At 44.3% G+C, this 27,933-nt stretch overlaps 1 protein-coding gene across 4 annotated transcripts; it reads right to left on the reverse strand.

Annotated features, from left to right (window-relative positions):
- On the reverse strand, positions 1-26,200 carry SHISA5 (shisa family member 5). Of its 4 annotated transcripts, none has more exons than XM_069028167.1 (7): positions 26,143-26,200; positions 21,839-22,004; positions 21,507-21,593; positions 19,311-19,376; positions 5,792-5,907; positions 5,269-5,487; positions 1-3,047 (listed from the first exon to the last, which is right to left on the reverse strand). In XM_069028167.1, the coding sequence occupies exons 3-7, from the start codon at positions 21,590-21,592 to the stop codon at positions 2,971-2,973; spliced, it is 564 nt and encodes a 187-aa protein (XP_068884268.1). In that variant the 5' UTR covers position 21,593; positions 21,839-22,004; positions 26,143-26,200; the 3' UTR covers positions 1-2,970. The 4 variants fall into 4 exon arrangements, with proteins under 4 accessions (XP_068884268.1, XP_068884269.1, XP_068884270.1 ...); XM_069028168.1 differs by lacking the exon at positions 26,143-26,200 and adding an exon at positions 24,860-24,880; XM_069028169.1 differs by lacking the exons at positions 19,311-19,376; positions 21,507-21,593; positions 21,839-22,004; positions 26,143-26,200 and adding an exon at positions 17,876-17,968.
- Positions 26,201-27,933: the final 1,733 nt, after the last annotated feature.

A 27,933-nucleotide genomic window follows, 5' to 3' on the forward strand; every position in this document is an offset into this window, starting at 1 on the left:
TACTTCAAACACTGCCTTTATTACAAAGGTGCATAGAGTTTATGCCATTTGGTTTGAATACTTATGTTTAACCTACAAACAACATACAAAGCAAGGTTACAGTATGTAACAAAAGCAACAATGATTATCTAGTAAATTCAATATTCTACTGTCTTTAATTTCACAGAACATTTCTGAAACAAAGGCACTTACAGAATTTTAAAAAAAAAGATATCTCAACATTTAAAGTCTTAGCTCCCTCCCCCTCCCTACAGCACTGTGGAGAACAAATGACGTGAAGACAGCAGCTACTGGGACTGACTCATCAGCAGTGCTTAAACTCAAAACTTATGGATCATCTCCACCTTTTCTGTAACCATCCCATTCTCTTCAGTATTTGAAAACAAGCTTCAACAAGGCTGCAGGGCAAGAGCCAAATAAAATCTGGTCCTACACCTCATTGTTAATGATGATTAATGCACTAATAATAAGAAACTATCTGATTAATTGTGAACTGGACCGTTTTCTTTCAGTAAGTTTTGTAACTGAATTAGTACTGCTAAAGCAGTTCCTTGTATATTAATGATTGACCTCTTCACTTGTATATAGTTACTATTTGCACATGTTCACTGAAGGAAAGATGTCCACCTTCAGGCTCCTTAACCCTACCCCTCATCTCCCACCACCACACACAGAGCAGTGGCAACTCAGGACCATCTGTTTGGTCTGTACAACTTCCACACCAAAACCTCACATCTGGCAATGTCTTTTATTGCTGCCACTTTACTTTCCTCCTATGTCCTCAAGGATGACTGAGCCAACCTGCCATGAAATTGCAGATTTCCCTCTCACAACCCAAACACAACACACTGTGACTGCCACCAACTGCTCCCTCTGTCACACCAGGTGGGGGACAGGAAGAGCAGGGCACAGTAACAACCTCAGAAGCCCCACACTGGACACTGCACCTGTGCTCTCCCTGGCCTGGCTCCACCCAGTCTAACAAAGGTGCTGGAACAATCTCTGCCCAACTTCTCCATGAATAAACCAGGGGTAGGATTTATAGCAAGGGATTTATTTCTGCAGTTACTCAGTGCCCTCCCACACAGAAACATTCTGGATTTCTAAGGCAACACTTCCTCCTCCATACAGGAGACACCATCCTTTTTGGTTGTTCCCATGTAACACCTAACAGTGTAGTGACGTTTTGCCCAATTTCTCAGCTGACAGGCAGGAAAGAGGAGGAATACACAGACACAGGATACATGGATACATGCTCTGTGAGTGCCTCTTGGCACTTTTCATGCTATTAACTTCAACACTCAGAGAGGTGTAACAGAGGGGCACAGGCTATCATGAACCCCAATGTAAAAACTTGTCTACAAGTTTCTTCTGAAATGCCCTGAAAACTTCCTTAAAAAAAAAAGAATTGGAATAATCCAGAAATAGACTAAAAAAATCAGGAATAGGAACAAGGCTGCCTTTGACAGCAGCAATTTCCATCCACTCTGTGAGGTAAAACAATGCCACCAAACAATAATATATACCCCAAATGCAGAATCACAGGACAAACGGCTCAATGGCCTCTCTAAAAAAAGTATTATCAGTGTAAAAGATATGTTAAAATTATTTCACTGATTATGTCACAGTGATACATACAAATAACTACATAGTTCTGTGAGGAATAAAAACAAATTGCATTTCAATGTCAGAAAAGACAGAATTGTTGAGGACAGTGGAAAAAAAAGCCTCCTTATTTGAGCAATAAAAGGTTCATAAAGCCTAAAACCTCTGCAGTGGTAATAGTCATGAGGATATCTCAAGATGTTTCATGACTGAAAGCATCACCTTCTTAAAAATACATTACCTGGCTGTGACCAAATCCTTCCTTTCCCTGACTTCTCATTCTCTGCTCAGCTTTATGGGAATGTTGAAGACAAAAGGGAGGTTTAATCCCCACTGTGTCCCCTCACCCAGCATATCGTTATACCAATGCTGACTGGGTTTATAAAGGTCTGTAATTCTTAGGTTTCTGCCACCTACAGTTCCCACTAGAGACAGTGGAAAACCCTGAGCTTTTGAAAACCCCAATCTTCTGCTGACATCCCATCTCTCCTGCAAAATAAATTCCTTCCCTGTGATGAGGCAGGACTGAATGCTGCCAAGGTACTTCTGCTTAACATGTGATTAAGGGGCTGATTTTAATTCCAAACTCATCAACAACAGATGGCTGAAGTAAGCTTGGCCAATACTACCTGAACAAGAAATACTCATCCAATAATTTTTATGAAGAATTTTCAGGTTTTCAGCTTTTGATCTATTTGGTCCATTAAGTGGCAGAGAGTTTGTTAATTTCTAGCTGTAACACCCAATGGAGGCACAGTTTATAAGCCTTAAAATTGGGACACAAAACAAGGAAATTACCAACTCGTGCTATTTAGAACTAGTTCAAAGACAATTAGACATGGTTTGCTACCCCTTACCAAAGGTAAACATGTTGCAAAAAAGGAAAATTCCCTTTTGAATGGTAAATGAAATGTATTAAATGGTATCTTACCTAACAATAGTAGCTTCAAAACAGCCAGAACTTACATAACATATATCAGGTAGTTTCTTAGAGGTTATGTTTTTACATTTTAATACTGTGCAAAAGATTGCTACAGCTTTGGGTATTTGACAATGCTCAGATTAGACCATTGCACAGCAAATGTTATTGTGGTGCTGCATTTCTGAAATACTCCTTCTTCACACTTTTCTCATTGTATCTAGAGCAAAATCTCTTTTTGTATTTGCTTGAGGTATAAATTAACTTCTGCAAGAAAAATACTCCTTTCTTGGAGCATTAAAAAAAAGAAGATACTGAAATGATTTTCACTCTACTTAAACAAAAGGTTGTTGTCTTCCAGAAAAACATAGTACAGGTGCATGGTGTAAACAGAACAAATTATATTTTGAAAAGTTTTGTATGCAGAAGCACAGTAGAAGAGCTTTTCAATATGTGGGCTTCTGAGGATCCATGTAGGCAGGGTTGTAAGGGGGCTGGGTGGGGTAAGGGGCTCCAGCACCAGCTGCAAAAGCAAAACACAAGAGAAACCAGATTTGTAAAATGTACATTCTGAATTCTACAGTTAAAATGGCAACTTCTGTTTTGAGCACACAGTTAAGAGGTTCAACTAGGCCAGTATCTTAATTGGACTTGAAAACAGCTCGTGCTCACTCATGAAACACCTGCATTTCAGAAGATCACAAAAACCTTTGTTCTTGTTGGCTTTGAGGCTTTTTTGATGCTGAGTGTACATGAGTAGCCTTCAGGGGAGAACCTAATCTAAAAAAAAGGAACAGATCTAGTCCAAAAAAAGAGCCAGTGGAAGTCAGGGGTGCACAAACAACAGGATATACCTGATAGTGTGCTGAGAAAAAGCAAACCACTGGGCAAAAGAAAAAGTACTAGAGAAATCATCTTAGGAATCCTCCAGAGAAAATGCTTTCCTGGTAAGTGTCAGAGAATTAATTAAGGAAGTAAAATAAAAGTGAGAAAGTATCCCATCACTACTGAGCACGTGAAAGAGTTTTTGACTTATATACCAGACATGTATCCCTTGGAAGAGATCCTTATTTTCTACTGTTCTGAGAAAAGCTGCTCTGAAGTGGCATCTTCATTTTCAGGTCTGTCAAGCAGCACAAGGTTGTTCAAGTAGCACCTGATCAGATCCCTGGAAAGTGCAAGTGTGGTTATCTTCTGCTGATCTTGTAAAGTGAGTGGGTTTGGCTCCTGTGTGGCAGAGCAGGTATTCTCCCCTGGCATGCGACCTAATTAAGAGCCTGCTCCTTGGTTAACAGACAGGAGAAATGAAGAAAAGAACTCTCACTCTGAGGCATTTTCAGCTGCCAACATGGAAAGTGCTTTGGTATGTTCCCAGAAAAAAACCCAAAACAACTGTTTTAAGAACTAACAATCCAGTAACAGTCTGAGAAACTAGAGAATAGGAGAAGTTAAATGACTAATTTATTGGCTCCCTCATATGAAAAAGATGAAGCCAAAGCACTTTGGTATACTCTCATAAAACCCACAGCTTTTTTGGCATTTATAACAGAAAAATAAGAGTCAACAGTCCTGGCAAGTCAGTGTTTTCACACGTGGGGCTGGTCTGCACATTATTAATGTACAATTTCTAACTGGTTTCCAAATGCTTCAGACTGTGAAAAGTCTTTTTCGTATGCAAGTTGTCCTGACAGTTACTTTCTAAGGGCATAATCTACCAGTCAAGACTACACTTTGCTTGCTACTTAGAAGGATGAACAGTGAGGTCTGTATAAGAGGGCTTGAAGTTCCTACAGGTAACAGCCTAGTTTTGGCCCCTCTGAGCAGCCAGGAGCCAATTGTTCAGAGAACAGCTATTACCAGTAGAAGTGGGAATTAGTCATTGCAACAATAAGGCTGCATGAAAACAATGCTGTTGAAGAAGGAAAGCTGAAGAAAAAAGATTCTGATAATTCTAACTGCAAGTTGTCAACAGACTTCTCTGAAGTTCATCAGATACTTGCTAGTCTACAAACATAGTGACAAACTACTAGAAAATACCATCAGTGAAACACCTTCCAGAATCACAGGATGGCCTGAGGGACCTTAAAAATCATCTCCTTCCAACCCCTTTGCCATGGGCAGGGACACCTTCCATGAGACCAGGTATGTTCAGAGCTCCATCTAAACCAGCCTTGGACACTTCCAGAGATGTGTCCATAGCTTCTCTGGGCAACCTGTGCCAGGGCCTCACAAACCTCACAGTAAATAATTTTTTCCTAATAATTAATCTAACTTACTGTCTTTGAGTTTGAATCCATTCCCCCTTGTCCTGTCACTACATGCTCTTATAGAATATAGAGCTAGCAAATATTAGATTAGAAAGGGAATGAGGAAACATCCAACTCATGTATATATATATGTGTGTGTATATATAGATGTTAACTGGCTTTGATTTTAATATTAAATGTCAGCTGAATTAGTAAAACATTCTACTGGATCTGCTGACAGCCCCACACGTTGCCAAACTTTGCCAGTACAGCTCCAGCTCACACCTCTTCTGGCAATGCTTAACATAGCGACGTGGTAGGGAAATTTCCTCCAGGGTGAAAAACAGCACCCGCCATAACTTGGGTTTTACATAATTTGTTCACATTTTTATTAACGCAGCCACAAAAAATAATAAATGCAAATAACACAAGATTTTCTGCAGAGCAACTGTCTCTTTAGCTGTTCAAGAGATGAAGAAGCACTCGGTGCTGCCTTACCTGCCACAGTTTCATGGTAAGCTGGGGGTCCCGCCGGCTGCATGGGGTAAGGGGGAGGGTACTGCGCAGGGTACGGAGCCACCGGCATTCCCGGCTGGGGCTGGATAGCCACGGGCTGGTAGCCTTGATATGGAGCTGCTGGGTAGCTGGGTGGCACTGCTGGTTGTTGGGGATAGGCAGAGTGAACCACCGTTGTGGTGGCAGTGGTGGTCACCACAGCTACAGGCAAGGAAAAGGAACACAGTTAGTGCTGGTGGTCCCCAAAGAAAAAACCCAAACAACTCCCAGACCCCCCACATGGCGGGAGGGAAGAGAACTTCTAAATGCTCAGAAAATATTCCAAAATAGCTCTCTGCAACTTCACATTCTGAAGCAGCTTAAATGCTTATTTTTAACACTTAGGTATTGCAACTTCCACGTAGAGTATTTCCACCTATTATAGGAACACAATTTTCCATGAGGGATTAAAAAAAAAAATCCTCTTCAAAGACGTAAAAAAGAAAATCACTCTAGAGCTACTTACGCCGTGGTTTTCGACATGCTTTGTACAGACAGCAACAGGAACAGGTGAGGCACAGAATAATAGTAATGACAATCACTGCACAAACAGTAATTCCAATGGCAATAAGGGTTCCAAAACTGCAAGAGAGAGATCACCAGAATTGGTAAGAGTCACTCCTTAACCAAACCTGTAGCAAACACGTTGCTCCACCTCCAATCTCTCAGTACTTATTGGACTAAGAAATAACTGTGCGAGGCAGTGCTGCAGGAGGTCGGGTCCACTAAGCCAGGGGAAGCTGAACCAACCCTGCCAAGGGGTCTTTGGTCCCTCTCATTTTAGTGTGACTGTGATTGTTGTTGTTTTAGTGAACACACAGGTTCAGAGCATGCCCGAAATGAAGCACCCCAGCCCCTGGGGTGACAGCAAGTTCTTCCCACATTCCCTAAGACCTCCCAGCCCCAAACTCAAGACAATCTCAGCACTGAACAGATTCTTGGCAGGTTCCTTGGCATCTGCAAACAGTTGTTTTAGAAACCATGTTTCACACAGTTAGGAAGAACTGAAATTCTGACTTTACTGCAACACAAGTATGCCAGGCTACATAATGGGCTACAGAAACACTGCCTAACACTCCAAAATTTAGTATAGGAAGATCAAAGATTACACCAGCTTTGAGCTCTGTCATGAGCAGCAAACGATGAAGGCAGACATAACCTCTAGAAGTCACCCCTAGAAGCTTGACAAGTTCTATTTACCACACGGGGGAGAAAAGGTATTGCAGCAAAGCCAGTGACAATTCCCTTTAAAGTGCTAAATGAAATGATCTGTTTCCTACTGTCTGAAATCAATAAAGCCCTTCTTCCATGGAATCCAAAGTCTCCAGCACTCCTATTTCTTTAAAAACACACCACGCATCAGCTTTGGGAACAATTGCAGGAAGTCAGTTTTAATGAACAACCAGCTCTAAAATAACAACCAGAGAGCTGGTTTCACATCCATCCTGTTTTTGCTTGTTGGTGGAGATTTTGGCTACAGAGCTCTGGTTTTTTTTCCTGCTCAGTTTCCTTTTAACAGCTTTAAACAAAATGACACATCTCCAGAACATCCAGCAATTTTCACTTGGCTACCGAACACCCACCAAATGTGAAAACTGCATTTGAGTGTTAGTGACACTGGAAGGTTAAATCACTGACAAAAAGAATTGCAAAATGCTCTAGCCCTAGCCCAAATTTAAAAGACCTCACCTCAGTGTCTTCTAGAGCAACTTAACCCTTAGTAAGCTGAACACTGACTGAACACAAGCACTAACAGAAAAGGCTCAATTTAAAATGCATTCTTTCCCCTTAAGAGAGGTTGCATCAATTTTGTTCTGTTTCTGCAAAAACTAGAAGAAAAAGCCTGAGTCAAATCTCTTTCAAAACAATGATTTTATCAAACTGTATCTAACTTGAGCACTGATTTTGTGAAGCCCTAAATACAGCACTATGGATACAACCATGAAGTACTAAATGGGGTACTGTGGATTGCCCACATGCACTGCAACTAAGCATTTACGTGTAAAACAGGAAGCAGGAACTGCTGCAGCCTCCTGAAGTCACAGGAACCATGTGAGAAACACTGCCAGGAAAGTAAAAAAACTGCAACACAACCACAGGATGTAAAGGTGCAAATAATGTGTTGAGGAACATGTGCATGTTTTGCCCCATTTATTTGCACCCTTACAAAATGTTTTTGAGATGCTAAGCTAAACATGCACTCCTAAACACCCAACTTTTAAGTGCCCTCTCATCCTCATGAGCATCGGCTTCACTTCAGCACAATAAGTTCACAGCAGCTCATCACTATCCAAAAATCCCACTTCTTTCAAGTCTGGTATAAAAAGCAAAATTCAAATGCCATTTCAAGAGAAGAAAAAGACAGAGAGAGAACTGCACTCAGTGGTTTCGTACACTGAATTACCCATCCTGATTCCAATGCTCCCAAGGAACAGCATCCTTCAGAAACTGCAGGACAAGAAATGTCAACTGCAATTTCTGATACTTGTGGAGCAGCCAACAGTTTTTTTCTTTCCTCTTGTTCCCACTTCTGGATCAACCCTGAAAGAGCTCTGTCACCAGGGAAATTGACATTACTTCCATTACACACAGTTATTCTCCAGCAACATTAGCAGAGACAAAGTAAAGGAGTCTACTAGGTTCTTCCTCAGGCTTTTTCCCCAGTAAAGTAAAAAACCACCTTTTTTTCAAGTGAACTATGCTAAGGAAAGAAATTCTTGTGTCAAGGAAAAAGATTAGGGCTGAAGAAGACAACTACAATTCTTCACTTCTACAGACAATTAATTAATTTCTTAGAACCTTAGCAAAGGCTGGGCAAAATCAAAGATACCAAAAAAACGGAGATAAAGTGGAGAAATATTTACTCATTGTAAATTACTGAGCACAGCAGGAAACTGGCACAGCCCCCTTATCTTTCACAACTAAATTCATTTCTGATATAAGGAGAGAAAACAGCACAAGTCCATCTGCAGCCAAGCTGGCCATCAACAGATAAAAACAGTGGCCATGGGCTCCATTTGTTTATTTTTAATTTTGAGTTTTCTGCTCAATGAAGCAGATATCTCATATTTGCTACCTCTAATAAGGAACACAACGAAAGCAAAGCTAAAAACCAACTCACCACGTTCTTATTTTCACCAAGTTGTTGGAGACACCCAGTGCATTTGCATCACTTGTGTCTTTGGCAAAATGACACTACCATGGCACAAGGACATTTTGCACCCATCTTTTGAAGAGTTAAATGGAGACACATGTTTGAAGAGCAGGTGTGTCAGGTGTATATGTCAGAGTTCTGTGTTTGTGTGTGCAAACACTGTGATCCAGTCCTGCCCACTGAAACACTGTGTGATTGCTGCAGACCAAAATTATAAGCTGTCAGAGACAACCCAGCAAGTAAAATAACAGAGAGGAGTTAGTTCTTCTCACAGTTCTCTGAGGAGTGTAATAACTGATTACCAGCAGGCATTTTTATCGCCTACTTCACAGCAGATAATTTTCCTGCCAGTGCTTGGGCTCATGCAGACTAATGTCTTGGAACAGCAGCAAGTAGGGAGACATTTACAGAAAAAACTAGTAAGTGCTGTGAACCTGTAACTCATGTCATCAACACTCTCTTTTAATAGCGGAGCTCTTCAAAAAGAATTTTTTTTCTAACTATTTTTATTGACAATCAAAACTAGCAATACTCTTCTGGAATTTCTGCATGGTCAGTCACTACCTTACTCTAATAATGTCTTTTTACTGCCCAAGGAGTATTGTCCTGAGCACTTCTTGAGCATTTATGTGATATCCCACTACTGAAAAAGGTGCAGGAAGGCTGCCACTAACTTATGATAGTCAAGTGAGGTCAGAATGGTGCTCAACATACTTTCCTCAGTGAACCTTCTAACTTTCAGGAGACAAGACATTCCAGGTCCTGTATAAAGACTCTCTTGCAGTATGCTAACTCCTTTCTTAGACAAAAATTGCTTCATTTGATTGCTTTCACCTGATGAATCTGCCTAAAGGACTCTGAAAATATTTGGAAAAAACATATTCACATTAAATGATAATTTAATTACTGTTAGCACGGTACATAAATGAAGAACAGATGTGAGGGATTGTTGCTTACAGACTCTCCCCTGAATGGTTAACCATAAGAAAACAAATGCCAACCGAAACCGAAAGCACACCTGATGCCTGCATTCTGCAAATAAACGTCAGAGTGCAGAAATCAGGGTGGCCACAGCACCAGCTCAGAACGCTCTGCTGGCATCAGTCAGAATTCGGGTTCCCAGATTCCCACATTATATACTCCATAGTCTAAATAAAGCACACCCAGTTATAAACAGCTTGAGCTCATTCACTGACATTTCCTGCTTCTTTCTCTTCACAGAAAAGGGAACTTTTGCCAGTGATTTGATAAAGAACAAAATCAAACCTAACAGTGGTTTTACTGCAGCAACAACAAACTGCAGCTTCTCATAACATGTATGGGAAAGTAAATATGGAGAGATTTACTCCATTTAGTAAAAATGGAGAGACAATACCCTGCCCCTTCTTACCATCACCTCTCTCCTGCCTTGCCCTACCTCCACTTCCACCCTTATCCTCTCTTTCCTACCCTTGGAAAGCACTGAAGTGTATGTGTAATGAGGATGTCTCACAGACTCACCTCATCTCTAAAGCTGTCTCATTACTCAAAATATCTATCAGGTCACATAAAGGGAGTTACTTGCCTACTTTACCTCTTTCAGTACTGAATGAGATGCAATGGACATATTAAAATTTGAGAATCAAGCCCAGAATCTAAATAATACTATTTGTAGAAGTTCATTCTCAAGGCAGTTGTTCATGTTGGCGATCTCTATCTTGAACACTGTCAAGTGGGGAAAAAAAAGTAGCTTATTTAAAGCACTTTCAAATATCGAAGTTTCAATTCCAGCAACATATTTTTAACTCTCCCTAACAGTTTGAATCACTTAAGTCAGTGACATTTTATAAGCTGATACAAAGAAAGTCTTCACGTATCTATGCATTCATGTGAGTAGGACATACTAAAAATTTTGTCTTAAAACAGAAAAAAAAATCCAAATTAACAATGAGACCACCTAGTTCTGAAAAATTAGTTTAAGCAGCCTTTTTATTGTGCAAGTTTTAATCTGCTCCAAGATTTGTTCCATGCTTCAAGAAACACATTGTCGAAGTTCCTTTCAAAAGCACTGCTGCTTTTAAAAACAAACATTTACAAATACTGAGTTATAGCTGTAACACAGGGTGGTCTGGAAAGACGTCAAAAGATAATTTAGGCCATTCCTAAAAGTAAAATTAAAAATTGAGTATATGCATGTCATTCTTTACTGCTCCAGAAAAGGATCCAGTTCCCAGAAATGTGATGGAACAGTAAATATCCATATTTGCCCTGACTCAGGAGTAGGGCATGATGAAACAAGTCCCCAGAGAGAGATGCTTACCTAACATTTTAGTCACAGCCATACAATGCCACATACTGCCTCTAAAGTTTAGCAGGAAAATAAGGAATAAATTATTTTTTTAAAGCAATATGAGTTCCCAAGAGCCTTTCAGAGGGATTACTTTTTACAACTTCACTAACAACACACTTCCTCAGTTTAATGTCTTAGCCTAAAAAATCAAAACATAAGAACCACTTTCCTAAAGGTTAGAAGAAAATAATTTACCGTTACTCAGAAAGCACACTCGAGGAAAACATTAGCCTGATTTTAACACTTGAAAGAGTGACCATCCTATTTTAGCACAGCCAGGAGCATCAGCACAAGCAGACAATCAAAATATACACCACAGTTAAGCCTCCCAGTCCAGGTGCAATCACAGAAATTGCTGGTGCAGTCTTGGCCACCTCCCCGAAACAGGATCTCTACATGATCAGGAAGTTTCCAAGTGATTCTTGTGGTAGGCAACAGGCAGCCTAAGACTCAGACTGAGCAGCATGGTTTCAATTTTATGAAATCTTGGTCATTTCATCAGACTGGCAGGTCTGAGTAAGTGCAAAGTCATTTTTTACAAGCTCTACAAATGCAGTGAAGTGTGGATTGGAACTGTGATGTCTGCACTGGTCTTTCAGACAAATGTTAACTCAAGTTAGCACTTGAGGCTGTCTCTCCGGCGTTCCTGCCCACATACAGTCCCTTAATGTCATGAAAAGGGTTTCACTTTATTTTGACTAACCCATCAGAGCAGCACCAGCTCAAGCCATCACTAACTGCAACCTGCCCTAGCAGGGACACAGATTAACTGAAAACCCCTAAAACTCAGCACTACTTTCCATAATTCTTTCTGGGTACCCCCAGAAGAAGAGTTTGCAACAGGAGCTCCAGCAAAACAACCCCTCTGTTTACCTGCAGTACCAACAGCTCTGAGCTACATCCCCCAGAGTCCACAGCTGAGCACAGCCCAGGGACCCAGCTCTGGCATGAGAAACAACCTAAAGCAACAACAATAAAGCCATGGGAAGCCAAGAAACCCTGCAACTGCCAAAGTGCTATAGAAAAAGAGAAGGCAACAGTCTTTTGGGAAGAAGTTTGCTAAATATGTACTGAATGGAGCCTTTAGCTGTTTGTTTGAATAGGAAGCTGACGTGGATTACTTTAAGCCCAAAATAATGAACTTTAATTTTATACACAAAGACCTACTGGAAATAAAGCTAACTACTATTTTTTACATTATATTTACATTATTTTTTTAAATTTTCCTTTTTTTCACAATAACATGTTTAGCACAACATGTTCTTGAACAGCCTTTATGAGAAAGTGGCAGGGAGGGAACTTCCTGGAGTTTGTGGTTTTACTCAGACATCTGACACCCTGATCCAACAGGTTATTATGGAATATGTATACAAGCTTATATACTTCTTGGTCCATAAAGAGTGCACTTGTACTAAATATGTCTATTTACATACATCCCTTTGTAATACATACTAAAAATACAATTTTCCAGTGAAGTTTCCCAGGAAATCTATTATTGTACACTCTGCAGACAACTGAGAGTAATTGCTGTAAGTAACTGGTGCATTAAAATATGCACATAACAAGGAGAAAAGTCAAGGCTGCATTCAGAGGGATTCAACAACAGTGCAAGAATCAACACTGCAGCTTCATCCAGGCCCCCAGGTAATTTTCAGTTCATTGGATCCTCAGCATATAAACTGTCTTTAAACACAATTAAAGGCATTTGCTTCTACAGCTGGTAAATAAATTTTAAATGCTCCTTTAGTGGCAAAAAGAGAATGTAGATTGATTACAGCTATTTAAGGCAAACAACATGAGTCAGTTCCATTCCTACTGCCCACTTCAAGGACACAGGATGTTACCTCCACAACCAAATTCAAATTTGGCAATGGGAAGGATTTTTCTTAGATGGTTAACTGAATTAATAGAACAAGTTTAACTGAAAAAAAAAACAAAAAAAAAACTAAGTGCCACAAAATAATTTTCCCCACAAAACTGCAATATTAAGAATTTGCTACTGCCAATACCATACTAATTCTAGAAAGCAAATTTTAAGCAACTGATTAGAAACTAACTTGGCTAAAGAGTCAAAGGATTATTTTTCCTGGAAAATTGTAACCAGGTGTATGACTTGCCAAACACACTGGAACTGCAGTAAAAGGGAATTTGGACTAGGTTATACCCACTTGCTTTGCTTGCTTTGTAACTCAGCTTTTATAGCAAACACATCTTTTTCTTTACCCATGTAACTCATGTATCATCACATATATAAAATTTCCAAACACTGTGTTCAGGCAGGAACAAAGTTTAAATTAAGTAAATTAATTATGGTGTACTACTCTGAAATGACATCCTGCCCCACATTCCCCCTCTCTTCTGGAATATTACTCATCCAGCACAACAAGGATCATCAAGGAAAATCTAACAGTGTACAACTGAGAACAGGCCACTGCAGCAGAGGTCACATCTGGCCAACCACTACTTCTTTTAAATGGCACTGATTGTTAACAAGACCTTCTCAAAAGAGTCACAAAAGTGACTTTCATGACTAGTTCCTTTCACAACCTAAAAAAAGAGAGGTTTTTAAGTTTACCTCTCAGTGGAATTGAGAGCCAGAGATCACGCTAATAAAAACAGAGGTATATCACATGAAAAATGAATGGTATAAAATGCTCTGAATAAAAGTATTTTGTCAAAAGGCCAATCTTTACATAATTGGCAATTTCCTGAAATTAAACTAATTTGTTCATTTCACAGAAGACCCTACAGCTGCAGTTTTAAAAGGCTGGGCAGTTTAAGGATATTCTCCTCCTCCCATAATACATCTACAACACAATCTGTGGCAAATATATCCAGCTACACCTCAGGTCAGGCCTTTTATATGGCAGTATATGAAAAGGCAGAATTGGAGCTGCCTTCGGAACTCCCATGCTCAAACTTTTACAGATCCTAATAAATAACCATCATGGTCTTTTAAAGATGTTTTTAAAGGATTCTCTGTTTCTTGGACTATAGGATCCTTCTCTGAAGGTTACCCTACCTGCAACCACTTCCACAAGCTCTCTCTCCAGAGTCAACCTGTATGTTGAAAATTTACTGTTTTCAGAGTTACACTGTGCAGAGTTACACAGAGGCACAACAAAACCCACAGCCGGAGGGAACACTCTGCCCTGGTAGGTACATCCACTCAATGAAGCACAGAGCCACAGGAAAATTAACTCCTGAACGAAATCCAAGTGACCAATCTTGCCATGTCTTTGTATGCTCAGGCCAGGTTGTCTTGTTTGTTGCTGTCACACAGCCCTCTGTGGTTAGCAGAGCATGCTAACCCAGCCGTGTGCATCTGCCTCTGGCACCAGGGCAGCATTTTTCAATCTCTCCTTCCTGCTTGGTTTCTGAGGAAACAAAACCTAAGCCCAGTGTCTACAGCAGCAGCTCAGACACCACAATTCACAATTCTGCCACCTTCAAGCAGCTTCTTCACCAAGAACACAGCGAACACAAAACCAAACGCTCTGCAACGCAAGTTACCACTGCTAGTTGTGCAAGCTGGTATTTACTCTTCAGGCTAGTAAAAAGCATAGAACATTTTTTTAAGTGGCTTCAAATCCAAATCTCAGTTGTTTCCAGGCAAGAAGCTTACATTCCTTGGTGAGATTAGCCTGTGCCTGAACATGAGCCTCCCAGAACAGGCTCTATGCAGTTTAACTCATTTATTACAGAAAATATCAAGGACCAGCACTGGAATAGAAATCCTTTGCTCATTAAATAGAGACTGCTTACATTTCTAGAAGCTTTTTCCCAGTTTTCGTGGAGTCTTCCCTCTAGAAACATTCCAAACCCACCTGGACACATTCCTGGGTAACCCGGTCTATGTGACCCTGTCTTGGAGGGAGATTGGACCAAATGATCTGCAGAGGTTCCTTCCAACCCTAACAATTCTGTGATTCTGTAATAACCCTCACGATTTATTTTCTTACCACTGACATTTTACAGATGCTGGAGTATCCAAATACACTGGGAAGTGTAAACTGGAGTCCCTGATAGTGATAGCAGGGGAGGAGAAATGGGTATAGTTCAAAATCACAGTATTTTTGACCTTGTCTGTGGAGAAAACATGGGCTTGAAAATATCTAAACCAGACAAAGCAAATTAGTATAATCACATTTTTCACTGTTAGAAATATGCTGGTTTTTCCAGGTTAGGCCTGTAGCAGACTACTGCAGATGCCACATTTCAGCCAAAGGCAACCAGAATGCCATGGATTTTTTCCATATCATAAAAGGACAACGAAGCCACAAGACAACACATGGCTCAAACCCCAAACGAGCACAACGCCATCCAACAAGGCTGTTCTGTCTCTGCTGGCCAAAGCTCCCCAGGAAGATGGACATTCTGCCTCCCCCTTCTCATAAGGAGGAACAGCCTTTCCTCAAGCATTACTGTTCCTGTTACACAATCTGCTGTAACTTACAGGCAGAAATTAACTCAGAAGCAGAACCCAATTAACTGTGTACACAGACAATCTGAAGCTTTGCTTCCAATTAGAAGCTGGTATCAGCTGCCCCAAGTACATTATTTTCTTCTGTAACTCTGATACAGATGTTCTGAATTGCTCCATCTCCTTAAACACTCAAATATTTCACAATTAGTTGAATTGTGGATATGAGTCATCTAATTTCCTTTTCCAGTAAGGGTCACTACTGGAAAACTGGCATACCAAAGCTAAGTAATCACATTACCAATGAAAATAATAACAAGTGCTGTCCTGGTGAATCAGTGCTCTGCTTCTTGCACAGTTTCTTAAAATAAGAATACTATGTACAGCAGAATGAAAAGGGAAAACCAGCTAAATTTACCTTATTGCTCACAATCCATCTTCAAAACCAGAGCAAAGCAGGGAAAAACTCAGTAATCCAATTAAAATGTGGGGAAAAACGTCCTGAAACACCTTCCAGTAGTAAACCCTTTCCACTACGCATTCACTAGCAGCAAAAATTGGAGCAATCACTTATGGTCGAGGAAAAATGGTGACAAATTTATCAAGTTCAGCAATATGAAACCCATGCCTACACCCTGACCTAAAACTTCCACATGATCTTTAAGGACTGATCAAAAAAGTGAAAAGCCTGAATCTGAGTTAACCCTGACTTTCATACTTCTCCCAGAATGCTTACATTTGCTTCCAAATGCAGTATTCTGGGAAGCAAAATGCCTTCAAGTACTTAGAAGGGCATTATTAAGACACTCCAATGGAGTGTAATTTATTGTCTTTAAAATGTCTGAAGATTATAGGGTATGGACTGCTTGCAGTGTGAAATACACTTAAAAGGATTGCCCAAAGTGCACCCCTGCCTCAACAGCACCTGATACTCAGTGTAAATACTGAAAAACATTAACACTAAAGCATAATACTAGAAAGAAACCTGCCAAAAACTGATGCTTTGCTTCCACTTCTGCAGAAGATGATCTCAGAATAAACACAGTAAAAAAGCAGAAGTAGAAGCAAACTAGAAATTCCTTAGCTGGGCAAGACAACAAAGAACAAACATTCCAGCAATAGCCCTTCCCTAGCCCTTAGAATTAGGGTGTAATTGTGGCAGGTTTTCCAAGCAGGGAGAAGAGACACCCAGACCACAGAGTCCAGTGGCAAGTCCACAGGTAGTTTGTAGCTAGCCCTCAGAAAGGGGAAGTTCTCCTAAAAAGACAGGGTTTGTGAGCAGTGTGCCAGGGTGGTAACTCAATCTAGAAATCAGCCTGATGCAAGAAGAATGGGGAACTCAATGCTTTCTGACCCATAATGCCAGGAGACCATCATCTCCTTCTCAAGGGCAGTGTCAAAGGTAGTATTTGCAACTCCTAAGAAAGAACAAAGTGCTAAAGTCTTTCGCTGCCTCCTAAAGAGAATGCTCATCTTGTTGGAGATACAAAGAAATATTCTAACTGACATCAGCCCTTCTCTCTACACAGCGAAGAATTAAACTAACATAGTCATCAAGAAACAAGGCAAAACCTGTCTTTTAAAAGAAATTGGCACGGAGAGAGAGGGTGGAGTATAGCTTGCAGGCAAGGAAGCAGGGACACCTCTTCCAGAAGGAATACAGCTCACTACTTGGTTAAAAAAAACACAGAAACCTCAACACACACAACACAAAACCCCGGGCACTGTGTGTAACTACACAAAAACTTATCTGATGTCCCCCTGGCTGCAGTCACAGATGGGGCCACTCACTGCAATTCCCAATGCTGAAACACCCTAAATGGGACACCTCAGTCATAAGTCATTTTGGAAAGTTCTGAGATGTGGTTTTCCTCCAGAGTCACATCCGGGCAGCTTTTCAAGGACAGTATTCCTGTGAGTAGTTACCACTTTTCTAATAAAATTGCGTAACAAGAAGGTAAGTTTGATGTCAAATCTAGGCCTTTGCATAACACAAATTTTTCAAAGCTGCAATGTAATTGAAAGGGAGAGGAGGAGTCACCCATCTTCTCGAGCAGACATCCATGATGCTCTTTTTAGACATTTCATAGCTGAAAACGAAGATAATTAAAACAATTTAACTGCTCCTTCCCAAATGCTTGGGTTTTTTTACAAAGAGCAAGCCCTGACTGCAAGATAAAGGCTCACGCCTGCTGCACTTGAACCACACATCTGAAGACAGGATGATCAGCCTAGCTGAGAAGGGGCATCCCTCCTCCAAAATATTTGTTACATCAAACCCTTCTCGTTGTGGAAGAGACCTCGCCAAAAGAGACCAAGGCTCCAAGACAACCACGTACCGCATTCACACCGCCACGGCAGCGCTACCTTTCCGTGCCTTTACCGCGGCTCCTTCCTCCACCGCGGGAAAGATGTGCCCGGACTTACACAGCGCGGGGGCTCCGCCCGGCAGTGCCGGGGAGGGTGCACGGCCCCGATCCCCGCCCGCCGCTCCCGGGGGCGATGCCGCTCGCCCGGCCCCGCTCGCAGCCGGCACCGAGCCCGCGCGGCGCGGCCGCTCCGCCGGAGGTACCGGGAATGCCGGGCGGGTTCCCCCCGCGGCTGTCGGGGTCCCGTCCCGAGCCCCCCGAGCCCCGCCGCTTACCCCATGCTCGCCCTCGCCGCCGCTCGCCCGCGCCCGCCGCCCGGCCCCGCGCACGTCACGCCGCCCGCACCGCCCCTTAAAGGGGAGCCCCCAAAGCTGCGCAGCGACAGCCGTCAGGCAGCGCTCCGCGTCACTGCGCGCAGCTCGGGCGTCCCCAGCATAAGAAGGACACGGAAGTGTTGGAGCGAGTCCAGGGGAAGCCACGATATTGATAAGAGGGCTGGAGCACCTTCCCTAAGGAGACAGGCTGGGAGAGTTGGGGCTGTTCAGCCTGGAGCAGAGAAGGCTGTGTGGGCATCTCACAGCATCTTCCAGGGTCTGAAGGGGCTACAGGGAACCGGAGGGGGACTCTTTGTCAGGAACTGGAGTCACAGGACAGGGAGTAATGGGTATAAATTGAAAGAGGGGAAATTTAGGTTAGATATTAGGAAGAAAGGTTTTACTGTGAGGGTAGCGACACACTAGAACAGCTTGCCCGTGGAGGTTGTGGATGCCCCAATCCAATGTTTGAGACCAGGCTGGATGGGCCTTCAGCAAGTGGGAGGTGTCCCTGCCATGGGGGAGGCTGGGAGTACATCCTCTTTAAGGTCCGTTCCACCCTTTTTAACATTCTGTGATTAAACCCTGCCCTCTCTTCATCATCTTCCACACTCTGAAAAATTGATGCATTTTTACAGCAAGACTCCTGTCATCACCAATGTAGGCTTAAAGGAATTTACTTTTTCCCCAAGACTGAAACAGAAGAAGAAATGTTGATAAGAACTAACTGCAAAAGATGCTAGAACACCAAGGAGATACTTCAAACAAAAGCAGATTTTCTTCCAGAGCCACTTTGGATTTTCTAAGTATACAAATCACATACCAATGGCCATAAACTAAAACACAGGATGTGCCACCTCATCACGAGGAAGAACTTTTTTATGTTAAGAATGGCAGAGTACTGCAACAGGCTGCCCAGGAAGTGCATGGGGTCTCCCCTCTGGAGACACTCAAGTCACACCTGGGCACATTCCTGTGTCACCTGCTCCAGGTGACCCTGCCTTGGCAGGGAGGTTGGACTGGATGATCTCCAGAGGTCCCTTCCAACCCCAGCTGTTCTGTGATTCTGTGCTAATGCTTCAACCTCCTGTTCAGCAGGCAGGATACAGATTATTACATACGGAGATTGTTAAGGTCTAAATAGCAACATCCAGCTTCTTCCTCATGTCTCTCCTTCTTCCAACACATACACAGATTTTGAGTGCTCCACACTCAACACACAAGTATTTCTATTTTCACACTCTAGCAGCACAGAATCATGGAATTGTTTAGGTTGGAAAAGACCTTTAAGATCACTGAGTCCAACTGTTAACCCAGCACTGCCAAGTCCACATGTCCTGATCACACAATGAAGAACCTCTAAACAAATCCCATTTTAAAACCTTGTATGGCTTACCTGGGGCCAGAAGAAACATAGAAATCATCAGGGTCCTGAAAAATCTGCAAATCTGAGTCAGAGATCCTGTAACAAGAGAATTCATCTCAAAAAATGGAATTTATGACTTACTCAAGTTACCTAGCTAAGTTTCAAGTGCTTATGAAAGGTAATGTAAACTAAAAAGATATTCTTTTTGTTGTCTGTGGTGCTACAAGTATGCATTTGAGTTTTGCCTGACCAGCACCGTTCCAAGGCAGTTTTGCAAAATCCAAAAACAAATAGATCATACATAGATTTGGAGCAGCTGTGGATAAATGCATTTACTGCATTAGCCCTAAGTAACTAAAGTTAGTCAGTGATTAACAACAAAAATTAACAAATTTAGCTTTTTACTAAGCTCACCTTCACCATTAACTAAGCTTAGTTTCACCCAGGTATGCTCTGACACAGGCATCCCTGCTTTGGGGAGGAGAGAGGAGCAAGCACAGTAATCTGTCCACAAAATGGGGTCATAGTCTCATCCTCTACACGGAAAAAACCAAGTATCAATTTTATAATGAGGGTTTCTGTTACCTTCAGTCAAACTGAACCAAAGGCAGAACCAAAGTGTGACATTTCAGTGTCACTCCCTCCTCCACCTGGCTAAAGGACATCTATCATCTGATAGTCTTTGCTCCCACACTACAACTGCACATCATCATGGCCTCCAAGGAGCAGATTTGTACTTTGAACAAAGTCTCTTATGCCTGGGCAAGGGGGAGTGATGCTCACTTTCCCTACAGAGATGTGGATGCTCTTCTGTGCTTCACAGAAACAACATCGAGCTCAGACCAGTGTTTCACCCCAGACATCATTCAGTGGTTAAGCCCTGCCTGAGCCAGGTGTAAGATAAGCAAGTGGCTCAGCTCAAGTTTGTGCTCAACCAGCCTCAATGATTCTCCACAGCAAGTCTGGCAATTTTCCACATTATCCACTGTCAGGACTCCACAATAGGTGGTTTTAGAGCGTGTCCTCTCTGCTTCTTTGGGATGCCTTTCACTTGGTCTTGGGGTTTTTTTGGGGAGTTCCCCTTCTGGTCTTTTTTTCCCCTGTTGAGGAATTTTCCCCATATATGTTGCCGGGGCGACAAATTGCTGGTACTTGGGGAGGACAAAGGACATAGCCACTGAGGGTGTGGTCCAACAGGCTACTCTTTCCCCTGGGTGTGTGGGCAACTAGTGCTGGGCGTTCAGACGGAGAGAGGGGCTGCTTGCCATCTCCTCAACACTGGAGACTTCTGCTTTTTTTCGGCTGCCTTTCTTCTACCGGAGAAACCCCGGGATTCCCAAGCCCGCCTTTCCGTGCCCCGCTGGGAGCCGAGCTGCTGCAGCCCTGCCCCCACCGCTGCTTCGAGCCTTCGCTGCTCTGTAGCCCCGCCACACCCTGCCTGCCCAGACCTCCGGGCGTTCCACTGCAGCTCCGGAGTTCCATACATCTCGTCTGCCACCCGGGATTTGTGCTCGTCCCTGCCGTTCCCGAGGGTCCGGCCGGACACCGGGATCGGCTGCCCAGGGGGTTTGTGAAGCCTTTGTCCCATCCCTCCCCGGGAGGATCCCAGGCCGCCATTGCCGCGTGCTCCCCGAGCTCGCTCCGGAGCGCCCCCTGCAGCCGCGGGGGAACCATCGCACCTGCCCTGCTCACCGGGAGCCGCCAGCGCCCCTGCCGGCTGCGAGCGGAACTGCACCCGAGGGGAAAGGGCCCGACAGCCGAGAAGGCTGGGACTGGGTTTGTGTTTGCTGTTACTGCCAGAGTTATTGCTGTTTGCCTTGTTATACACACACACACACACACACATATATATAATAGTAAAGAACTGTTATTCCTGTTCCTCATACCTTTGTCTGAAAGCCCCTTAATTTCAAAATTATAATAATTCGGAGGGAAGGGGGTTGCATTTTTCATTTCAAGGGAGGCTCCTGCCTTCCTTGGAAGACACCTGTCTTCCAAACCAAGACACTTAGTAACATTTTCCATCTGGAACAGGTACCAGTGGTACCTATCTGGTGTCCTGAAGCATTCTAAAATGTGAAGTTACAGCTTTCAATAACAAGGACTTTACACATGATATAGTAATACTGACAACAATCACTGTAACAAACACTAATGCATATTATATCAGGTCTTGAAGCCCTCCCACCAGGGTTAAAAAAAAACATATTAAAGCTTCATCCCAACCAGTTGTTGGACAGCGATTCACGGAGTTCACTGGTTTTCTCTCTGATCTTGTTTAAAGCTTCTAGAGGTTCTTCTAGGCCAGTCATCCTCAGAAAAAATAAACAAGAGTGTCATTTTGAAAATGCTCAAGAAGACACACATCAGTTCATGCATTAATTTATCCACCTTATTGTTCCCATTTTACAGGTAAGCAACAAGCATTAATTTTGATTCCCTGATAGAGCCGGACAGAGGTAAAAGGCCCTTTAGGAAGATTTAACCATTAAACAGTGTGATTTTGTCATTTGATGACAGAATTATAATATGTTGTATACATTCAGTTTGCCTCATACCTTTCATTAAGCTGATCGCACTGTGACTCTTGTTCGTCAAATTTTGGGAGTACGTTAGAGCAGCAGAATCGACCCAGGCAAAATGCACAGCAGAACTGAGGTCAGGATTGTGCAGGTTGTACTTCGCCAAAATAATCAGTATATGCCTGACAATCTTCACCCAAAACTGAAAAGATTTACAAACCAATAGTTAGTAAGCAAAGAAACAATCATACAAAGACTTTTTCTCATATTGACCAGATCACCTAAGTTAACATTTAAATATGCTAAAAGTTTTTGGGTTAGGACTTACAAACCAAGTTCCTTTGGTGTATAACAAAGGCAAATACGTACTCCTCACACACAGAGTATCTCATCTTCATCAAGCACCTCTATTGAAATGTTCACACAGACATAAGCACTAAACTGCATGAAAATATGAGATGCTGGTGATACTCTCTTCACTACATGTGACAGTAGCTACCAAATTACTGTAAAAGTGCAAAGAGCAACATGAGTTGCCAAATAGGTTTAAAAATACCGAAAAAGCACTAGATCAGTTAGAAGAAAACACTAAATTTTCCTAGAGATTTGACTTAATGCAAAAGATGCAACACCACCACATGCACTGTAGGTTTGGATTTCTGTGCGACTTGGTTGTTTCTACCTTTTGCTTTGTTTACTTCACAGAAAATCCTAATCCTGATAATCCATTGCATAAAATGGAGATGTCATACCACAGAGATTCTTAGAACTATAATCAGTCTAGTGGCATTCCCACTGCAAGCATCACCTGGTGCAGCTATAGTGGTAATGCAATGGGGATGTTCATGTACCAGGATCGCTCCCTTATGCGACATCCCACACTTTCCAGAACTGCATTGGGTTGATACATTCCTGAAGAGACTGGCTGTTTTCTCTCTCTTTGCCCTCCCAAGCCTGAGTAACTGCACCATAAGAATGGCATATTAACAGCTTTTAACTGCCACATAAAAATACTTCTCAAACCTTAAGTAAAAATCATTTCCCAAGAGGGCTATCACTTCCTTTTTCAGTGATAAATGCTGCAGTCCACTGGTTTCTATTCTGGTCATTCTCCTTCCTATCACATATCACATTAACAAGACATACCCTGACATCTTGCTCCTAAACCACACTCCATCCAAAAAACTCAAATTCCTTCAGGTGTAGTTGTTCAGAGAAAGCAAACAGGAAGAGGCAAAGACAATAAATCCTGTTCCTTCAGTAGAAAAGAGGTATTTCCTGGAGTATTTAAATGGACTTTAGCATTTGAAAATTCAGTCTTGACTCTCTGGCATTAAGAAATACCTGAATACTTCAACTGTCGCCTGGAATAAAACATAAAACCTTTCCAAACAGTGTTAAAATGATAATATAAAAGCAAGTCTTTAACTGAAAGCCTGCATAGCAATATGCATACATGACACAGCATTTCTACAATTTTTATACGGTTAGTTGATTAGTCTATCAAATATTGTCCAGTTAGAAGAGCAGTTGGTTAGGTAGTTTCCCCCCAGGTTCTGCCCCTTTGGAGTCCCCTCCCCCCATCCTTTAGCCCTACCCTTTATTGTGTCTATGATGTATGGTGCAAAACAAAGTGTCCTTGCTAGACTAAAGGCAAGACTAAACAGAATTTCAAGAATGTATTAGTAAGGGTTTGGTAAACTAAGGGGGAGGGCAGGAAAAGTACTAGAAGTTATAACTATCTATTAACAGTCTACAAAGTTACAAATACATGAAAAATACATAAAAAGCTAAAAATATTTAGGCATCACAGCCAATGATATAAAGAAAAGAAATCTTCTAAGGGTGTAAACGTGGAGGTTCATTAAACAGAAACAAAGAGGAACTTCTGTACCCATAGCACAGTACTTTTTACAGCTTTACACATGCTTACAAATGGTTGATCAAATTTTTCCCCTGCAGACACCTAATGCCAGCTGACTCCTCCCTTCTTCCTCTATCCCTGACAAGGAAATGACAGGTAGCTAAACCAATTCCAAATTACCTTGTGAAATTACAAAGCAAGGCAACCAGCAAAGTTCCTCCCTTCATCTCACAATTGTACTAGTGCAGCACAATAAAACAAGGAAAACCAAAGGCCTGGGCCAGTTATCAGGTGGCTGAGCTGAGCCAACAAGGGCTGAGCACACCAAAGGAGAAGAATTTGGTGCCTCTATGTTGTTCCTCTCTCCTTCCATCACCTGTGGCATGCATGAGAGTCTTCCTCAACTGACTGGATTCTCTAGCTCATCAGCTGATCAACTGGTGGCACTTTTTTCCCCAGCTGGTTTTCTGATGGGTTAATTACTTGAATAACCTCAGAAGAGGTACAATGCACACCCAACCCACCACAATGCAGCTACTGAGGGGTTCATCCTATCCTGCAGGACAGCAGCATGATGATTTCACACCATCAGTACCACACAAAACCTTTAACAGACTGACCAAGTTCCATCTCGAGAGCAGAGCTGCCAAACTGCTCCCACCCAGTCCCCAATCACTGCAAGAAGTACTAATTTCCAACCCCATTTATTCAAGGTCAGCTTGCATACAGTTACTGCTATAGCACTTTCATGGTGAGTCAGCTTAAAGAACCCTTTTTCTGGTGCTCACACCTCGAAGTACTTACAGATGAAACTCTGACCATTTCAGCCACACAGATTTCAGCTCAGCCCCCAAACAAACTGCGATCCTGGATTACTCTGACCAAGTCAAATGGGTTCTTGCACGTCGCAGTCAACTTTCCTGCACATGTTTTCTGTTTGTGCAGAATTTCATCTCTCTGATCAAGTGACACCACTGATATATAAAATATAAACAGCGCTTCTCCTTCTCTGAGACTTCACCAGCTAAGTTCTGTGATCACATCTGCCCTTTCTAACCACACGACAAAGTTGGGGAAAACCACACAGTCCATCCTCTAAGCACAATAACAAAATATTTACAGACAGGGCTGCTGAAAAAGAAATTACCAATAATAGCATTTGATGTATGAACTCAATTATCAAACAAACTTACATAAGCAGAGCTGTTTATGTGGTATCATCACTTAACACCTCAATATTTCTATTATCCTGCCGTAAACGGGTAGAATTTACTGTGCTGGGGGTAAAAAGGTGAAGGTTTTTAATGGGATACTTCAAGAATGACCAACAGCCACTTCAGCCCATCATTAGCAGTCCCTATCATGAAGTGGGGTCCCGCAGTCACTGCTGGCACTGCAACTGCTGCTGGCCAACACCACCGCTCAACACGAACCCATCTCACTTCGGCAGAGCTTTTCCCTCATCAGGGCTTTTCCCTCAGCGAATCCAATTCCGCGCCAAACCCGCTGTGCGCGTGTGGGCACCTCCCGCCGCCGCCGGGACCACATGCCCCCAAAAATCACGCGTTCCTTTCCTCAGCCCCCCAAACCACAGTTCCACAACCCCCCAAAGCATGTGTTCCTCCACCCTGGCCCCGGGATGGGTGGCTGAGCTGAGGGGGCTGAGCACCATATGAGATGCACTGCTGCAGTGCCAGGGTGGTCGCTCAGCTGGAGCAGATGCTGCTTTCAACAGGTCAGAGAAAGGGCAGAGCAGGGGGACACACATCTGCCCCCGATTCACATAAGCAAAGATGTCCTGCTCTGAGCCTGGCCCCGGGCTGAACTCCCTTCTCTTGGCAAAGGCAAACAGCTTCCAGCAGCAGGGCAGAACACACAACGCAGGAGAAGCCAGGTCTGAAGTGGAGGCCACTGGAGGCAGGCAAGGAGGCCGAGAAGCCAGGCCGGGCAGCACAACTTTGTCTGGCAGCTGCCGGCCAAGCCCTGAGACTCGCAGCAGGCAAAGCGAAACAGCACAGCCCGGCACGGATCACAAAACTGCCCTGCCTTCATCCCAGGCGTGGGTCCCCGTGACACCCCAGCCTGCCGGCACCCCCAACCCACAACCACCGGGCAGCACTGCCGTGCTCACACCCAGCACCCGGCCCCAAAGCTGGGCTCACCCCGCAGCCGAGGCGGGCAGCGCGCCCCGAGCCCAGCGGCGCCCCATAACCCAGAGACCCCCGTACACCGGGCGGCACTGCCCGCAGCCACAGACACCCCCAAGCCCGGAAGGACCCTCCGTGCCCACCAACACCCCAAACCCGAGAACCCCCTACACCTGCCTACAGCCCGGCAGGCGCGGCAGCCGCCCCCCGATCGGGCGCCTCCCGCACCGCCGGACGACGCTCCCCGGGCCGGCCGCGCCCCGAGCCCCCCGCGGCCCCGGGGGAGCCCCCGCGCTGCCGGCACCGGGCCCCGCGGCCGCCGCACTCACCGCCGGCCCGGCCGCGCCGCCGCCGCCGCCGCTACGGCGGCCCGCGAGGGCCATGGCGGGCGGGCGGGCGGGACGCGTTGCCGGGAGACGGGCGGGACCCTCTCCGCGCTCGGGCAGGGCCGCGCCGCGCTCGGGGTAAGGACAACGGGTAGAGATCCCCCGGTGCTTGTGTGAACTTCTCTCGAGGAAACCGAGCAGCGTCGGGGCCGGCGAGGCGCGGAGCTCTCGGCCGCGCAGCTGGGCAAGCGGCCAAGGCCAGCCCGCACGAGGGACGCCAGGGCAGGTGCTGCCGACCCCCAGGGAGACAACGACCCTCTGGCCCAGAGCCCGAACGCTGCCCTTGGAGAGAGGAGGAGGACAGGAGGAGGAGGGGGAAGCCGACACACGAGTGTGGAGCCTCCCAGTGCATTTTACTGTGCCGCTGGAGTGGGATCAGGGCCAGCACAGGGGGATGGAGCACAGCAGGTCCTGCGGTGGTGCCCAGGCTGGCTGTGGGGATTCTGGGTCCAACGCTGCAAGTGGGAGCGGTCCTGGATCCACATGGGTCTAGGGGTTCTGGACTGGAGCATCTGACACTTGAACCATAGAAGCATAGAGCCACAGAATGATTTAGGCTGTAAGGAACCTGGAAGATAATCTAATTCCACCCCCCTGCCATGGGCAGGGACACCTCGCACTGGACCAGGTTGCTCCAAGCCCCATCCAGTCTGGCCTTGAACAGTTCCAGGGATGGGGCAGCCACAGCCTCTCGGGGCAACCTGTGCCAGAGCCTCAGCACCCCCACAGCTTACTGATACCCAACTCCAGCTGCCCCAGCACCACCAGCCAGGCACCATCAGGGTCCTCTTGTGTCTGCCCAGAGCCAGAAAGTGTCAGACGCTCCAGCAGCCCTGGGCCCGTGTGGATCCAAGAGCGCTCCCGCCTGCAGCGTTGGGCCCAGAATCCCCGCAGCCAGCCCAGGTGCCGCCGCAGGAGCTGCTGTGCACCGTCCCCCAGGGATGGCCCCGATCCCACTCCAGCGGCACAATGAAGTGCACTGGGAGGCTCTCTCAGGCCTGACAAAAGGGCCACAGGACCCTTACCCTGGCTTGCTGGGAACAGAATGCTCGATGTCCTGAAGTTTGACCTTGTGCGGCTTCTCCTGGCTGTGTAAAGCCAGGCCTCTTACAGCAGAAATGTAAAGCTTTCTGCCCGAGAAACAATAACTTTGCAGTCCTTCACTCTCCTGAGGCATGGGGAAATCACACCAGCACACAACTCAGTCACTCTTTCCATCTTAACACCAGACACTGGCACACGGTGGAGCTGCAGACTCGCTGAACAATTCACTTCTGGGAAGCAATAGAATTTTTCCACTTCTGCCTCTGTTGACTTGCGGGCAAATATGACAACAATCTACTTGGTACAGTTCTTGAGCTCACATAGAACCTTCAGGTCAGGTATGGAAAACAATCCATAATTCACACATGCATTTGGTTCTAGCATTGGTGGAGCTCAAGGAGCAGCCTTTTCCTAGAAACCACCTTGGGAAAGCTCTTAAACTTGGGAAATCTCCCTAGTCACAAGTCTGGGCCTTTTAGCTATAAAGGTGCGCCTTTGGCTCTCTGCGAAGCACCGGCCGTATCGCCCTTTTTGCTGTTGTCTCCTAACTGTCCCTTTTCTTCAACTTTCCTTCACATTTTACAAAGAGCGAAGCTCGTTTTGCCAGCTCCGCGGTTGGGGAGGCATCACCGGTGATGCCTCCGCGGTTGGGGTCGCATCACAAATAGTCCCTCCGGCGGAGGTGTTTTG

The sequence above is a fragment of the Aphelocoma coerulescens genome, chromosome 12 (assembly GCF_041296385.1).
Source record: "Aphelocoma coerulescens isolate FSJ_1873_10779 chromosome 12, UR_Acoe_1.0, whole genome shotgun sequence".
In the NCBI taxonomy this organism is placed as follows: Eukaryota; Metazoa; Chordata; class Aves; order Passeriformes; family Corvidae; genus Aphelocoma; species Aphelocoma coerulescens.

What these genes read in the sequence shown, in the direction of transcription:
- SHISA5 (XM_069028167.1), bottom strand. Translation starts at nt 21,592, where the DNA reads ATGACTGGCCTAGAAGAACCTCTAGAAGCTTTAAACAAGATCAGAGAG. An exon ending in GAATCGCTGTCCAACAACTG is followed by an intron (nt 19,377 to 21,506) that starts GTTGGGATGAAG and finishes CTCTTGTTACAG; the next exon opens with GATCTCTGACTCAGATTTGC. An exon ending in TTACCATGAAACTGTGGCAG is followed by an intron (nt 3,048 to 5,268) that starts GTAAGGCAGCAC and finishes TTGCTTTTGCAG; the next exon opens with CTGGTGCTGGAGCCCCTTAC.